The sequence below is a fragment of the Rhamphochromis sp. 'chilingali' genome (assembly GCF_963969265.1).
Source record: "Rhamphochromis sp. 'chilingali' genome assembly, chromosome: 15".
In the NCBI taxonomy this organism is placed as follows: Eukaryota; Metazoa; Chordata; class Actinopteri; order Cichliformes; family Cichlidae; genus Rhamphochromis; species Rhamphochromis sp. 'chilingali'.
In genome coordinates this window covers 2,627,290-2,645,120 of record NC_137942.1, presented here as the reverse complement: position 1 = coordinate 2,645,120, position 17,831 = coordinate 2,627,290, and the positions used below count along the sequence as shown (strand labels likewise).

Genomic DNA, 17,831 nt, shown 5'->3' with positions numbered 1-17,831 from the left:
CCGGTTCAAGCACTGATTAATAGAACTACGTTTTACTAGCGGACCGAAAGTGTTACTGACGGGAATCTACAGCGTCTTGAGCTGAATTAAGACTTCAGAAGTCATTCGTCATGTCGAATGACCAGCGGATAAACTCTCAGGTTGGTAATAAATGTATTACATGTATAAGAACAAGCGTCATGTTAACAAAAGATAGCCGTAAGGTAACTGTTATGCTTATTGTAGCTGCTAGCTAAAAACGCTAATTTAGCGTAGTTTGCCCTGAATTCAGCTTTGACAACAAATATGATCGACTGTTTCTAGTAGAATTCCAAAGTTGTCATCTTGGACCCTCTCAGAGTGCCCCTCTGTATGCTTGCAGAGACCCCTACAGTAGGGAAACATGCAAAACAGTGTCCAAACCTTTGTGTTTTAGCTTTATTTATGTCTTACACAGCATCCCAACTCTTTAGCTAACTTAATAACTTTAGCTAAAGTGAATAGTTAGTCTAATTCATTAGTGCAGCATTACTGGATCACCTCTGTTTGAAGTGATATAATATGATATACAACTATCACTGTGTTTAACTACCATAATAATTCTTAGGGTACTGAGTGCATGCTTAATTAGATATATTTTTTAAACATGCTGCTCCATTACTATGTTTGACAGGCTGAAGTTGTCGGGTCACCTCCTAAATCGACCATCTTTTACAGGTGTTTTGTGCCAGAAATGGAGTGTCCACTGAAGACTGAAGATACTGAATCTCTACGCCTTGCCATTGATCCCTATTGTGCCTTCATCTAGACAAGAGACATTAACTTAACCACTCTCATATGCTCTGTACCTACATCACATTCCCTGACAGTCGTAGCTTGGCTCATCTGAGGGTGAAATTATAAGAATGTGTTATTTTGCAAAGTGCTCTCTAGTGTTCCTAAATAAAATATGGCATTGAGGTCATTTCTTTTGAATTAATCCCTTCTTCTGAAATATAAGAACCTCTTCTGGTTTTAATGGCACTTTGGATTTCCTGACTTTCTGTTCCACTTCCAAACCCAAATAGATGCTGACAAGCTGACACAGTAACATGGAAGAGGGAAAGACGTTGGAAAGGACTACTACAAATAAACCTAATGCCTAACCATGAAAAGTGTAAAATAAGAACAACAATAATAATAATAATAAAGATAAAAGATGAAGTAACAAGTTTTTAGTTTATTCCAAATGATCATCCAGATGTCTGTGACATGTGATGACAAACACCATAATGGAAGGCCTTAGTCATCACATGCTTAAACTCATATATTTTTGCATATGCTGAACAGGCAGTCAGACATGCTGTAACTGTGGGGTAGAAAACAGCATGAACACCATACGGCAGGGGTCTCAAACTCCAGTCCTCGAGGGCATGGAAAAGTTGCATGACTCCAGTCCACCCTTGAGGACTGGAGTTTGAGACCCCTGTCATATGGAATATGACAGGTGTGGTTGAACTGCATGAAGACTCTGAAGTTTGTCTTCTCTTCTGGCAGGACAGGAATGTGGCCTTGTCCTGTGAGCCACTGTAAGGATGTACTTAGAGTAGAACTGGACTGTCACCGGCCTCAGGCTCTTCACCCTTTTCAAAGACAAAGCAGTCATTTAAATAAAATATTAGATATTGTTTACCTGTAAATGCACAAAGAGAATTTAGAAATGTAATTATTGTCAAGAGTGAACAAGCACTGATAGTGTAATCTACAGCTGTGGCCAAACGTTTAGAGAATGAGAAGTGTTGTTTGCTTATTTACAAAGTTTGCTGTTTCAGTGATAGTTGTATATCACATTATATCACTTCAAACAGAGATGATCCAGTAATGCTGCACTAATGAATTAGACTAACTATTCACTTTAGCTAAAGTTATTAAGTTAGCTAAAGAGTTGGGATGCTGTGTAAGACATAAATAAAGCTAAAACACAAAGGTTTGGACACTGTTTTGCATGTTTCCCTACTGTAGGGGTCTCTGCAAGCATACAGAGGGGCACTCTGAGAGGGTCCAAGATGACAACTTTGGAATTCTACTAGAAACAGTCGATCATATTTGTTGTCAAAGCTGAATTCAGGGCAAACTACGCTAAATTAGCGTTTTTAGCTAGCAGCTACAATAAGCATAACAGTTACCTTACGGCTATCTTTTGTTAACATGACGCTTGTTCTTATACATGTAATACATTTATTACCAACCTGAGAGTTTATCCGCTGGTCATTCGACATGACGAATGACTTCTGAAGTCTTAATTCAGCTCAAGACGCTGTAGATTCCCGTCAGTAACACTTTCGGTCCGCTAGTAAAACGTAGTTCTATTAATCAGTGCTTGAACCGGAACCGGATGTAAGTTCCAAAAAACTGAATTTTGGAACTGAAATTGAATTGTAGAACTGAAACTGAATGGTGAGAAGTGAAACTGAAATTATTCGAGAGCTGAATTTTTAAAGGATAAAATGCAGTTTCAAAGCAAATCAATTCATTTTCAAAATATAAATTCAATTTCAATTTAGTGATGATCATTTTCAAACCATAAATTCAATTTCAAATTAGACTAATTCAAATTCAGTTTTCAAAAGCATTTATTCAAGTTACAATTCAGATTCAATCTGAGCAATTCAAATTCAAATTGAACTTATTCAAATTCAGTTTCTGATGGCACAGATTTCTGCCCATACAAGTCTTTTCCATACTGCTGACCAAAGCATTTAAAATTCACACTCATTGTACAATCGTGACTGCACACTCCCACAGAGCTTTGGAAACACGCACGCACACACACACACACACACACACACACACACACACACACACACACACACACACACTGCTGCAGCTTTAACTGCTTTCAGTGTGTTATATGTGTTTAATCTCTTGATATTTTCTAATATTGTAGTTTTAATTTGCTTTATAAAGTCAATGCGCCGCCAGTGGGCTCATCTGTGTTTCTGATTGGTCAGCTGCTCTCAGCTCCAACCATGTGAGCACTAAACTGATTAACCCTGAATCAGAATCAGAAAGGGTTTTATTGCCAAATGTTGAGCAGGTTTACAACATTAGGAAATTGCTGCGGTACTTAGTGCAAACATACTGTCAGATAACACTTAAATAAACATAAAAATTAAAATTGAAAGTGCTAACTAGATAGATATATACATGAGTGCAGGTGGTGATCAGTGCAAACATGGAATGATGCAGTGAACACAGCGTAGGGTCATGTGTTAGTGGTGGGAACAGTCATACGGTTATTGTTCATGTGTCCAACAGCAGAGGGGAAGAAACTGTTCTTATGGCGAGAGGTTCTGGTGCGAATGGACCGGAGCCTCCTGCCTGAGGGGAGCAGGTCAAACAGACTGTGTCCAGGGTGAGAAGGGTCAGCTGAGATCCGAGCTGCACGCCCCAGTGTCCTGGAGGTGTACAGGTCCTGCAGAGATGGGAGTCTGCAGCCAATCACCTTCTCAGCAGAGCGCACAACACGCTGCAGTCTCTGTTTGTCCCTGATAGTGGCTCCAGCGTACCACACGGTGATGGAGGAGGTGAGGATGGACTCGATGATTGCGGTGTAGAATTGCATCATCGTCCGTGTTGGCAGGTTGAATTTCTTCAGCTGCCTCAGGAAGTACATCCTCTGCTGGGCTTTCTTGATGACGGAGGTGATGGTGGGCTCCCACTTCAGGTCCTGGGTGATGGTGGTATCCAGGAAGCGGAATGAGTCCACAGAGGTGATGGGGGTGTCAGTCAGGATGATGGGGGAGTGGGGCTGTGTCCTTCCTGAAGTCCACAATAATCTCCACTGTCTTCTGGGCATTCAGCACCAGGTTGTTGTGGCTGCACCAGGACACCAGACGTTCAACCTCCCTCCTGTAGGCAGACTCGTCCCCGTCCGAGATGAGTCCAATAACGGTGGTGTCATCTGCAAACTTGATTAGCTTGACAGACTGGTGGGTGGAGGTGCAGCAGTTGGTGTACAGGGAGAAGAGCAGAGGAGAAAGAACACAGCCCTGAGGGGAGCCGGTGCTGATGGTCCGGGAGTCCGAGACATTCTTTCCCAGCCTCACATGCTGCTTCCTGTCCGTCAGGAAGTCAGTGATCCACCGATGGGATCAGGCACATTCATCTGGGAAAGTTATCAAAACCTGGGTTAAGTTATCAAGTTGATAACCTCTGCTTAGCCTTATTGAAATGAGAGTGACATGTGGGCGGATTCAAACCAACAAAGAGTGAGCATTTATTTGGTTGAAAGTACAAAAAACCCATAAGCTTGAAGATGGAAGCATAAGAAAAAGATTGATGACAGAAACAAACAAAAAAAGAAACTGAGAAGAGTTTACAAGTTACTGATGACTAACTTTGATATTTGTCTGTGGTCTGTTTAAGATTCAGTTCCAGGTTTAAGTCTGAGAATTTCACGTGACACTCACTGTGGTGGTGCAAACACGCAGTAGCATGCCTCAGCACCTCCTCCCTTTTTCACATTGGATGCTCGTCAGACGGCAGGTGGGTGGGGCTTCTGTGCCTGAGATTACCACATCAGACATCCCTTCTCACTGACTTCATAACGAGCCGTGAGCAGTTAGAGCAGTCTGACCCCGTGGCTTTTGGCAATCAGGCATTAAGTGCAAACAACCTGACCTCATTTGAAGCTTTAGCCATGGTTAATAAAATAATAAAAGCAACAAATAGCCCATAAAAACAGATACAGTGCGAATCTGAGAGTGTATGAGAATTGGGGGACCCCGGGATTACTTTGGGGCCGTCTGCAACCATATGTTAAACAACAGGAATGAGAATTGGCGCCTCCAAGTCTGAGGCCAAGGTCAGAGGATGTAGTGTCAGGGCAGCAACTCTTCCCAGACCCAGGGAGGAATTTAAGTATCAGAGAGTAGTGCCAACGCTCCTCGGTGGCTCGGGCATCTGATAAGAATGCCTCCTGTGCTCCTTTTAGGTGAAGTTTTTCAGGCATGTGCAACTGGGAGGAGATCCCGGGGCAGACGCAGCACACACTGGAGAGATTATTTCTCTCAGCTGCTTTGGTGGTCCCTGCAGTAGAGGTGGAGGAGGTGGCCAGGACAAGGAGGGCTGAACATGTGGTTAGACTGCTGTCATGTGACAAAAACTTGGTTAAGTGGATGGCAAACAAAAAGGCACAAAAATACATATTTTTTATGAAGAATAATCAAAATTGATAATTATAAAGATTAACACATTCATTGTCTTTGTCTCGTCTTTCTTCTTGTTTTCGAGCTGCTTTCAGTTCATGTCAGCAGCTCACAGGCACGACCAAGGTCCTCGTCCTGTGATTTCACCTGGACTTTCTCATCAGCTTCATTAGACTCTGTATAGGAAATGGAAGAAATAAATAATCAGAAGTAAAAGAGTCATATATACAAGTTCATGTGATTTCATCTGTTCAAAGATTTTTCACCAGAACTCATTTTACCATTTAATCAGTCAGTTGTTTGGTTATTTTTAGTATGAATAAAATGGGAGTAAATGCAATAATTTCTCAGCGTAAACACATGTAACTCCTGCCAAGTGGAATCATGATGATAACAATACCAGAAATATGCAAATGCACAAAAGCTAAAGGAGAATTATTTCACTGAGTCTGGCAGTTTGTAACGTTTAAGGCATTTTTCACCGAGGTTTGAGTGACACCAGAAGGGTTTACACACGTGGGTTTATACGTGTGTGGTGGAGGTGTGGTCCCTGCTGCAGGGGAGGGATGGTGCAGTGAGCTCAAGGGGGCAGTAGGCAGGTGAGGCCACAGATGGTGGCGACCTGACTAATGACAGCCTCTTCTCTTATAGTGAGGCGGGAGACCAGTGCAGTGCGCGTACTGAGACCAGCTCTGAGTGGAGACTGAGTGACATTATCTGCAGAAAATACCAATAAAATCTGCAACCGGGAGCACAACCACTGTATGTTGGGTCCATCTTTAGAATGTGTCTAAGGACAAATTTATAATAAACATGGATGGTAGTAGGATCTGTCTTTGTTTGTTTTAAAAAACTGTGGATTACAATGTGTCAATACAAGGAGAAGTTTTGTTTCTTTCACTGCTGTTATCAATGTTTTTAACAGATTAACAACTGGAAAACCCTGCTAGGAAGAAGAAATCCATATGAACAGTGCAAACACCTCAAACTTCATATAATCCAACAATATCTCAGAAAGAGTTTCATAACACGGGGCGATCGTGGCTCAAGAGTTGGCAGTTCGTTTTGTAATCAGAAGATTGCCGGTTCGAGCCCCGGCTGCAACAGTCTCGGTCGTTGTGTCCTTGGGCAAAACAAAATGACTGAATGTAGTGTAAAGCGCTTTGGGGTCCTTAGGAACTAAGTAAAGCCCTATCCAAATACAGACCATTTACCATTTTTACCAATATCAGAATCCATTTAATCTTACAGCTCACCAGTTAAAGAAAGACAAGCTAGAGTCTTTAGAGCAGCCATGGCAGTTTGCCTACCATAGTCTGAGTAAACTGTCTTACGCTGTGAAGCCGCTTGTATTAAACAGAATATAATAGCATGGATGACACCAGTATATTAAATCAAATGGCCTTTGTGCATCAGTATTGTTGGCTGGGAGCCGAAGCAAAAAGTAAACACGAGATCTCATTATCAGACCAGGTGGGAGTGGAAAGGTTGTCAGTCAGTACAATGACCTTGAGATTGAGTACTCCTAAGCACAAACATCCTTCCAGCTGTCCAGCAAATTTCTCAACAGCATATCCAGCTCAGGCTCACAGAGGGGCGGGACTGTGTAGCAGCTACCACAGGGTGAGAGGCAACGTGCACCAAGAACAGGTCGCATCCATCCATCCATCCATCCCAGTAATGTGCCCCCTGCATTTTAAAGAGGTATCCTCAATGAATGTGGAAAGTGAAAAATATTAGAAAAATTCTCACAATCCTCTTTAAAAAATACTTCCTTTCTAAGATTGTGCTACCACAAAAGATTTAAACTTAAATACACAAGACTTCCACCTTTAATTCAGGCGCTTAAACAAACATTAGGTGAATTTCAAGGAATTGCAGCTTTGTGTAGACACAGCCTCCTTTTGTTCAAATGTGATTTCATTTCATGGACAGGTGTGTGTGATTTCATTCAGCCCACACGCTGTGTAAACAGTTCTTTCACAGCTATCTGAAAAGGGGAAAAAGACACCGGAGCTCAGTTTACATCACTTCAGCTACAACATTTCAAACCAGCTGTGCATCGCAGTAGAGCCAGTGATGAACAAACTGTGCTTTGATATTTTTATCTGAGCCCAGTTCAGCCTTCACATCAAGCAGATAATGACAACACACCTGAAATTCTCCTCTTCACAGGAGGAGAAGGCAGCAGCCCAATAATCCCTCCCACTGACCACCGAAATTGCAGGGCCATTTTATTTAGCTGTACATTAACTGTAGTATATTTAATAAAGTCATGTAAGATTTTATGTTCAAACTAGTCTGCCTCTTTAAGTCTCAGAACCATAATGTTCAGGAGTCCGACCGCGGCGCCAGTGGTGGTGACGAAGCAGTTCAGGACGCTGACCGCGGAGAAGACGGTGGCGATTGAGCAGGTCCAAAGGCTGTCTTTTCTGGTGAAGATGTCCAGTCAGCATCCTGGAAGGTGGCCGCCAACGCCAAACCAGACGTGGACGAGGTTGAGCAGGCTGAGCCGGACATGGACGAGGCAGGACCAGGTGACGGCAGGACCAGGCGATGGCGGGGAAGCCATGGGTGATGGACCAGGAGGTGGCGCTGAGCCTCCAGAACATTGGAAAAGCTGCTGGATGGGCTTAACTGAGCTGCCAGCAGAAACAGAAATGGGTGCAGGCTCTTGCTGGACACTAGCCACTCCCACGCGAGGAGTAGGAAAGGGTGCGGAGACCGACTGTGCCCTGGCAGGCCTCAACCTGGGAGCCGGAACAGGGATCCGCTGGACCTCTGCCTCCTTCACCCGAGGAACTGGTGCAGGTGTAAAAGAAGCCCTAGCCGCCTTGGGCGCAGGGACAGATGGTGCAGAATGGAGCTCAAGAGTATTTTCACTAACAGTCTCTGTATAAGCTGGTGAGCGGGACAGTCCAGGGGTGAAGCCACACCCAAAACAGTCTCTTGAGGTGCAGCTTGAACTGTGTTAACTTGGTCTTTCTCTAAAACATGGTGAATGTGTTTGAACATGGCTGGCTGTGGAACACAAAATTCAACTTGATTCATTAGCTCAGTGGCATCAAGTTCAAGTTTTTTAGCCAGTTTAACTATGGCAGGTGGCGTTCTGTTGTCATTAGTATTTACCAACTGAGGCGAAGAAAAAGTCACAGACTAAGAAATTGGTGGAGAAACATAGGGTGTCTCAGTCACAACAGCAGGTTCACAAGTGTCTGTGGGAGCTGGCTGGAAAACTAAACAGATCATAGAAGGGGCTTAGCTCAGCAGCAGGTTGTCCATAGTCACAATGCTCGGACTGAGTGAGCGAAAAACAGTCAGCATCACTCACCGACAGGGCTTGCTCAGTAGGGATGGGTACCGGTATGGCACCGGTTCTGACATAAACGGTAGTAACCAGACCGAAAAGCAGCGCACATTTCGGTTCCTTTTTGTTTTCCTGAGCTGTGATACACTTTGGATTCTAGCCAATCATTTTACGTTTCCAAGGATAGTAGGCGGGCCCAGGTACGTACGTTCTTTTAGAGCAGAGCTACAGATTAAAAACGCCCAAGGCGAAGCTGTCAAAAGTCTGGCTGTACTTCACAGCAAAAGATGCAAACTCAGCAGCAACAAGTGCTTTAAGGCATAGGTGTCAAACTCTGGCCCGCGGGCCAAATTTGGCCCGCAGCCTAATTACATTTGGCCCGCGAAGCCATACCAAATTACTATTAGAGCTGGCCTACTGGTATTATACAGCTAATATATATATTGTTTAGTATTAAGCTTTGCTTGTTCCATATTCAGTTTTCCAGCAAAACTTATTTGAGTCCATAAGAAAAGATTCATTCATAAATCTGGAGGAAGATTTTTTTTCAATAAATATTAATGTTAGCCCGCGACTTTGTTCAAGTTTGGAATTTTGGCCCACTGTGTATTTGAGTTTGACACCCCTGATTTAAGGTGATACTGTCAAAGGAGGTAACTCCTCGAATCTGATGAAACACCTGGCGACGCATAGCATTTTTTTTAAAAGCCGAGAAATGCGCCGTATTTGATAGCTTGCTGCGAGACCTCACACCGTGCACATCTACTGCAGGTGTGGTGCCTGTTATCGGACCCGGAGTTAGCAACATCCTCCAAAAATCCGAAGAGGAGAGTCCTGGCCCCTAGCCCTGCCAGTGTAGCAGAAATGATGAGGATGATGATGCAGCAGCAGCCGTTCTTCTCTGCGTGAGTAGCTTAATGTTGTTCGTGTGTAATTTACGTTGAGTAGGCTAACCACGTTATTACATTAATGCACGTAAGGTGAACTAGCAACCACCGTCGTAGTTACATGCGGCTGTCTTCTTCTGATACCATACATGCCCTATAGCTGCAGAAAAAGCTAACATTGTTATCTTTTTACAAAAAAAACAGCTACACATGAGAGGTTTTAGGACAAAGTTTGTATTTTTCATTGTTTAAGCACTGGTTCCAATCAAAGGAGATATGTTGTATCAACAGAAAAGGCTAACTTGGTTATCATTTTGCAGAAAAAAAGAGATTGCTAAAAATAAAAACAAGAGATTTTTGGACAAAGTTTGTGTTCTCCATTCTTTAAGCACCGGTTTGAGCACCGTTTGAGCACCTGCACCGTTTCAAAAGTACCGGTTTGGCACCGGTATCAGATAAAACCTAAACGATACCCATCCCTATTGCTCAGCAGCTCTGGGGTGACAGCGACATGAACTTAAACGATAAACATAAAAATAAACTAAAACTCAAAACGCTGGGTCAAAAGACCCAGGATCGTGACATAAACTGGAAATAAATCACAAACTCTACAAAATTGTCGAAGTCGAACAGGGATAAAAACCAAAATCTTCATTTTTTTCCAAGTTATTTTCTATACCTAATTTTGGGTATCGATATGATGGGATATAGTGTCAAGTATTTAACCTTCTTAGAAATAATTTTATATAGTTGGAAAACCTGTTTTTATTTCGCCTTAATGGTGCCACATTTGTGAGGAAAATGCATTTGTAGGTTGAGCATCTGAGTTGCGCTCATGAAAACATGAAGTATGATTATAACAAAGAAATAATCAACCAAACACAAAAAACTTTTTATGCTAAGGTTATTTGCTTTCCACTGGAGAAAACTTCAAAAAGCCCATTTCAAGGCTCATATCTCCATGTGAGAAGGTTGCTCTGGAAACCTGCTATGATATGAAACGTCTCCTTTTTATCTACATTTGATACCAGGCTCATCCTCTCGCCGTGGCTCCTTCTGTGTGAAAATAATTTTCCAATATAGTCATGTTTTTATAACTAAGCAAACATTAAAATTTAGATTTCTTTTACTCAAGCATTTAAAATACAATAATAATGCATTTAAATATCATAATAATAACACTTTGGTTAATGACGGCTTCCTTCCAAAACGTTGCAGTTCAGTCAGTGGAAAGGTTTAGGCTGTAAATATCCTCTTACTGCTTCATGTCACACAAACATTCTGCATGACTAAGAAAAGGTTTCGGGCACTTTCAAGCAAACTTAACAAAATTAAAAAGTAATACGGCTTGGGAACCTTGACTTTTAATCAAGAAGCTTTATTTAAAATTTGCAGAAGTTAACAACAACAGTTATAAATGCAAATCAATAATCAATCAATAGTTAAATCAGTCTGTCTCTAAATAATCTATTCTTGATTCTGTGAGGTCTCATTAAGAAGAATCATTAAGCGCTGTCCTCCTGCACTGCCGTCCCAGCCGGGCTAGTTTCCATCTGAGTTGTGCTTTTATTGTATTTCTATTAACGACTTTCATGCACTAGAGACAAAGTAGCTTTAGCTTTAGCCGCGTCTTTACTGGAAACGATGTTTTGATTACCAATTACATGGAGTGGGGTGACTTTGACGTGATGAGACCCATGACACATGGGAGTTTTATAGTGACTGAGATAAAATCCCCTAAATGGGAGGTCACTTGGATCGATGTGTGTAAACTACACTTATTACATTAGATTAAAAAAACAAACAAAACCTTACTAAAACCTACAATCATATAGTACAGGGTGGGCCATTTATATGGATACACCGTAATAACATGGGAATGGTTGGTGATATTAAAGTCCTGTTTGTGGCACATTAGTATATGTGAGGGGGCGAACTCCTCAAGATGGGCGGTGACCATGGTGGCTGTTTAGAAGTCGGCCATCTTGGATACAACTTTTGTTTTTTCAATAGGAAGAGGGCCATGTGACACATCAAACTTCTTGGTAATGTCACAAGAAAAACAATGGTGTGCTTGGCTTCAACGTAACTGCTACACCGTATAAGCATGCACTGGCAGATTATACACACACCGTGTAGGCTTGTAGGCAGGTGCAACAAATCTAAATCAAATAACCTTTGCAATCCACACTAAGTACATGAACGTCAGAAACAAAGCACAAGTACTAAAATATAAAACAAAGAACACATAATCTGTGATTTCAGCCAGTCTCCTGTAGCACCCATGCTTTTTATTCTCTTTGTACTGTCTTCCTGCTTCCCCTCGAACTGCCCTCACTTCATCCAGGATTAGTTTCAGCAGGTCACAGTACTCAGGAAGGTAACACCTGTCTTCTTTTACCTGGCCTGTCTCTTCGGCTTCAGCAGACTCTGAGTGGGAAATGAAAGAGATCATTTATTGAGCAAGCTGCAACAACGTTTCTGGTCTGGTTGACTTTTGCTGTTTTCAGTGAAAAAGCTTAAAAACACCACCATACTCCAGTGACGCACAAAAAACAAAAACAAAACAGAGATAACAAACAGAAGGAAAAGAGACAAACTGACTCCTCCTTATTGATCTCTGTGTTAGTTTCTTTGCAAAGAAAATCTACAAACACATACCTGTGACATCGCCCGTTTGCAGCTGAATATCCTCATGGGCCTCATGGGCCTTCTTACCACAATAACAATCGAGATCGATTAAGAAGGTCACCAGCATGGCCTCCAGGACACTAATCCCCACCAGGGCGAAAACTCCAGCACAGTATGTGGCTAGAAGGTGCAGAGAAATTGCTTGTCGGTGTACTGTTACTAAAATCCCTCTACCTCATTAAAATCTCGATCTTAGATCTACGAGGCTGCTCACCGATCATTGGCAGGCTCTTTTCTGTGGAGGGCAACATGTCCTGAAGAATCAGCAGTAAGACGGAGATGGACAGGAGTATCGTCACTTTGAAGCTCAGCTTTTCACCTCTGGCCTCACTAATGAAGAATGATGCCAAATCCAGGATAAGGAAAAAGAAAAGCGGCACGATAAGATTTATGACATACAGCATTGGCTTCCTCTCCATTGTGACCTGTAAAACAGGCAGATTCATCAGACCTGGACATGAGATAAAAAGCTGTCCACAAAAAAAAAACCCATCACAAAAATATTTTCTTACCATGTATCTAAGTCTGTTTCTGGCTTTCGATCCATTAAAAGTTATCAAGCTTTTGAGTTCCCACTCTCCCATTGTAACCATGGCCTCTGCTGAGACTTTATTCAGCACGTTGTCACTGTTGAATGTTCCTAATTTTATCGTTTTCTCTATGGAGACAATAAAAAAAGGAATAAATTGTTACATCAATTGCTCTGGAGGTAATCTGACTCAATTTACAATATTTACCATTCGAGCTCATTGTTGAAAATGTGATGTTGCAGGATTGCGTATCAAAAGGAAACATCATGAGATCCAGACTGCAGGTGTAGGTCAGCCGCTGGCGTCCACTCGTGTACATCCAACCACTGGAATTCACGGTGACCAGAAGACTCTCCTGAATGCTCCCGGTATCGGAAACACTGAGGGGACAACAGCAGACGCAGGAGGAGAGTCAGAAATTAACTTTATTTTTCACTCTCACTGTTATAATTTCAAGTTTTGCACTGAGTGTGTAATAAAGTTGTGTATTCATCTCCTGAGAACACCTCTATAAATGGTTTGGTAGCTCCCTGTACACTTCAGGGTTGAACAAAAAAAAATTGCATAAAAATATGAAGAACTAAAGCATGATTTTTTTAACACAATCCCTTCATTTCAAAGTAAATTAATGGATTCTGCTGGAAAGTAATTGGACAAATTAAATAACTGAAAATAAAATATTCATTTCCAATAGTTGGTTGAAAGCTTTGCTGGCAATTATAGCCTGAAGTCTTGAACTCATGGACATCACCAAATGCTGGCTTTCCCCCTTTTTAATGCTCTGCCAGGCCTTTACTAGGGGTGGGGGAAAAAATCGATGCTGTGTAGCATCGTGATATTTTGTTTGGTAATAATGTATCGATACAGGGACAGCAGAAATCGATATTTTGTTACAAAAAAGGTTTTTGTGCTCTGACTTCAGAGCATGTTGATCCTTTTTCTGAGCAAGAATCCTGACACTGTCAAATGTGTTTAACTTTTTTTGGCAGCAATAAACATGACAGTTTACTTATTTTAATTTAAGACATGTTTTATTTTGATTAAGTTTAAAACTTTTTTATTTAATGTAAAATTATGTTTTGTTTTAATTTACTTTCAAATTCTTCAGTTGCTGAAGGGGCTGCATAGTTTTCATAAATAGCTATAATTGTACCAGATGGTTGCATTCAGTTAAGTTGGACTAGACTGTAATACAAACCGTTCAGTTTGTCAACAATAAAACTGAAATGAGAGAAAGACTGAGTGTGAGACTTTGATATTAGATAAAATGAATATTGATAAAGTTTACCTTTATGTACAGAATCTGAATATCGCAAAATATTTTTAAAAATTGCAATAGTATCGTATTGTGCGTTAAGTATTGTGATAATATCGTATCGTGGGATGTATGGTGATTCCCACCTCTAGCCTTCAGTTGCTGTTTAAGTTGTTGGCCTTTCTTTAGTCTTTAGTCTTCAACATCTGAACTGCTCAGTTGGGTTAAGATCAGGTGACTGACTTGGCCATTCAAGAATATATCACTTCTTTGCTTTAATAAACTCCTGGCTTGCTTTGGCTGTATGTTTTGGGTCATTGTCCATCTGTCGTATGAAACACCGCCCAATCAATCTGACTGCATCTAGCTGGATTTGAGCAGAATTCATTCTGCTGCTTCTGTCCTGTGTCATATTAACAATAAACACTAGTGTCCCTGTCCCACTGGCAGCCATGTACACCCAAGCCATCACACTGCCTCCATCGTGGTTTACACATGATGTAGCATGCTTTGGATCATGAGCTGTTCTGCGCCTTCTCCATACTTCTTTCCTGCCATCATTCTGGTGGAGGTTGATCTTGGTTTCATATTTCTAAAGAAAGTTTAGTTTTAAAGAACTCTGCTGACTTTTTCAGATGTTTTCTGTCAAAGTCCAATCCTGCCTTTCTATTCTTGAGGCTTATGAGTGGCTTGCACCTTGCACTGAACCCTCTGTATTTACTTTCATGCACTCTTCTCTTTATGGTAGATTTGGATATCAATAAGCCCTCCTCCTGATGAGTGGTGTTCACTTGCTTGGCTGTTGTGAGTGGGTTTCTCTTCACCATAGAAATGATTCTGTGATCATCCACCACTGTGGTCTTCTGTGGACGCCCAGGTCTTCACCAGTGCTTTCTTTCTTTCTCACAATGTACCAAACTGTAGATTAATAATAATATTTTAGCAATTTCTTGGATGGGGTTTTCTGTCTTCGCAGCTTAAGTATGGCTTGTTTCACCTGCACGGAGAGTTCATTTGACTGCACGTCGTCTGTTCACAGCAAAATCTTACAAATGCAAGCACCACACCTCAAATCAAGCCCAGGCTTTTTGTCTCCTTATTTGATAAGGACATAACGTAGGAACTACCCACACCTGCCCATAAAAAAGCCTTTGAGTCAACCGTCCAATTACCTTTGGTCAATTTAAAAAATTGGTGGCACATATTAAGGAACTGAAACTCCTAAACCCTCCATTCAATTTGAATGTGCATATCCTCAAATGAAGCTGAGTCTATACATTATGTTATAATTGGAATATGTTTCAGTAAACAGGTAAAACCAAACTTTCGTCAGTGTCCAAATATATATGGACCTAACTGTACATCTGAGAAGAATTCTGGGATACTCCCTCCTTGCAGTCCTTATCATTGTCACTCCGGCAGCAGCTCACATCAGGGGACAGTGTTCCTGAATTTATGGATGCTGGATTGTGCCTTTGATACTCATTAGTTTCTGCCACGCTTTTTTCTTTTTGTTGGACTGTGCATTGTGAAAAGTTTTGACATCTGTGGCATGTCCTGTTTACTTCTCTATGGCCAGTTCGATATCTGATGGCTGGTAGGGCATGCATAATGGCAGCTTAAATCTGCTGAACTGGCTTTTGAGGATCTTTCTTTATCTTTTGGAGGTATTTGGTTTTGCTGACCATCTTCTGTCTTTCTCATGCTTCCTGTTGGCCTATGGGACACTCAGATAGTTGTAGGTGTTCTGTATGTTTGCTGTTGCAACTTCTCCAACCCAAACATACAGATGTCCTCGCTGCAGAGCCTAGTGAGGTGGATCCGTGAGTAAATGTTTTGCTCACTCCTGGAGTTCAGTTTGATGTCATTCATGTACTAAAGGTATTACTCCAATAAAAAATCTATAATTTATATCCACTTGTTGTGATGGCCTGGGTGAGACCTGTGCAGGGTCTCAACCCCCAATTTTCAATTAACAAAATATCTTTGCAAATGTTCTGCGGACAAATGTTTCCTAGATGTCTGAACCCAGCTGTAGTCTAGATAAGTTATGTCTACAGTGTTGTGTGTATATTTCACACTTGGACCAAAATTGAAGTTTCCGTATTGTTAATCAGGTATTCAAGCTAATGTAAGTCAGACTTTTTCCTGGGCAGCTTGCTTTCCTTGTAGGAATTACCCCAGAATAAAACTGTATAAAAGCCCAAGTTATTTTGCACTTGTGTAATGAACAGTACTTACTCCTCATTGATTCTCACATCGGGGATCCACAGAAGTGATTTTGGAAGGGTTATCTCTTCTATCCCACAAAAGTCTGAAGAATTCCAAGTAAGGAACTCATTTGTCCAAGACTAGGAAAAGTAAAAGCTTGGATTTAAAGATAATTCTGACTTAACACGAACTGTGTGAGAGTTAAAAGAGCCAAGAATGTCACTAAAGTTGATATATTTACTGATAACAGACAATGGTTTTTCAAACAGTAAACTCAAAATGACGACACTGCCAGTCCACATTCTTACCATGTAGAGCCAGATGTGAGTTGCGATAGTTTGAGACTTCTCCTCCTGCAGACAATCAGCAACACCAACATCAGTATTCACACTTTTCAGCTTGATTAAAATGCTGAACTCAGACGAATTATTATTATTATATATATTAGGGGTGCAACGATACACAAAATTCACGGTTGGGTTCAGTTCGATACTTTGGCTTACCATCAGGGTCATGCTTCACATGAAGACCAAAATAGTTCCAAACGCCAGATCTGAATGAGGGTGGGGGAGGTTCAATTTCAGGGAGCGTTGAGGCAGTTGCCATGTTGCAACTAGCATAGCTTCCGTCTCGCTAGCTTGCGCTGCTCAGTGGATCTGCGCTCAACAGTGCAGCCTAGGCGGAGTAGTCGAACGCAGATCCACTGAGCTCTCAACACAGACAGCATAAGATAAGTTGATCAAATAAATTAAAAATATTGTATTGTTCAATACATATGCATACCGAACCGAAAGCACTGTAGCACTGTATCGAACGGGTTAATATCGATACACGTATTGTTGCAGCCCTAATAGATAGATAGATAGATAGATAGATAGATAGATAGATAGATAGATAGATAGATAGATAGATAGATAGATAGATAGATAGATAGATAGATAGATAGATAGATAGTTAGTTAGTTTCTGGCGTCATTTATTCTTTTAACAAATTTCTCTAAAAATATGGGAATGAGGCAGCACAGAGGGAACTAACCAAATGCCACAACAACAAATACCTGAACCAATCTACTATGAGGACTAAGAGGCTCATAACAACTTATGGAAATCAACAGAAAACAGAGACTTCAATGGAAATATACATGAAACCAACATTCAAAAGGCCCAAGGCTTGAGGTTACAGTACTCAATTTTAAATTCTTTCTGGTAATAATAATAATATAAACACATACGAGATATAATCAAGAGACAACCCAGACAAAGAACCCTGGGTAGGTCATAGTCATAACAAAAAGAAGACACCAAATATAAATAACATTAACAAGTATTGACAACTTAGGTGTTGTGATGGACATTAGATGAGAAGAGAGCTGAAGATCTAGCTATAAAGACTGTTGAACCTCCACGCCTGGAAGTCTATATTTACAGAGCCGTAGTAGAAGATATTTCCCCTAAAACCTTTGAAGGACCAGGCCATAATTCCTTTTATGATGTGCATCTTTCCCTTGAAATGTTTTCAGACAAATCTGAGTTGGTTGGATAAAGTTTTACTTGTTTTTCAAATTTGATAAAGCGCAGTCCCTTGGATTTATTTTTGTGTAAACATAGCTTTTAAATAAAGGTAACAGATTCATGAATATAATTCGATGTAAATGTGCAGAAATCTGTGCAAAAAAAGGAGTATGGAGACACTTACCACTTCTAAAATACCCAACAGAAACATGTCGAGCTGAACGAGTGTGGAGTTGGTCCAGCTTTTCACTGGTCTCATGATTTGCAGAAC

At 41.1% G+C, this 17,831-nt stretch overlaps 1 protein-coding gene and 2 long non-coding RNA genes across 3 annotated transcripts; 1 reads left to right on the top strand and 2 right to left on the bottom strand.

Annotated features, from left to right (window-relative positions):
* The first annotated feature begins 3 nt into the window (after positions 1–3).
* Positions 4–943, top strand: LOC308411316. Its single transcript, XR_013974364.1, has 2 exons — positions 4–140; positions 697–943. It is a non-coding gene; the product is annotated as an uncharacterized lncRNA (long non-coding RNA).
* Positions 944–1,434: 491 nt separating this feature from the next.
* On the bottom strand, positions 1,435–2,345 carry LOC308411315. Its single transcript, XR_013974363.1, has 2 exons — positions 2,208–2,345; positions 1,435–1,601 (listed from the first exon to the last, which is right to left on the bottom strand). It is a non-coding gene; the product is annotated as an uncharacterized lncRNA (long non-coding RNA).
* Positions 2,346–10,730: 8,385 nt separating this feature from the next.
* On the bottom strand, positions 10,731–16,700 carry LOC308410652 (5-hydroxytryptamine receptor 3A-like). The gene is made up of 8 exons (XM_080904160.1): positions 16,553–16,700; positions 16,358–16,402; positions 16,080–16,189; positions 12,791–12,963; positions 12,566–12,711; positions 12,268–12,478; positions 12,024–12,173; positions 10,731–11,792 (listed from the first exon to the last, which is right to left on the bottom strand). The coding sequence occupies exons 1-8, from the start codon at positions 16,562–16,564 to the stop codon at positions 11,530–11,532; spliced, it is 1,110 nt and encodes a 369-aa protein (XP_080760286.1). The 5' UTR covers positions 16,565–16,700; the 3' UTR covers positions 10,731–11,529.
* Between the last annotated feature and the right edge of the window lie 1,131 nt (positions 16,701–17,831).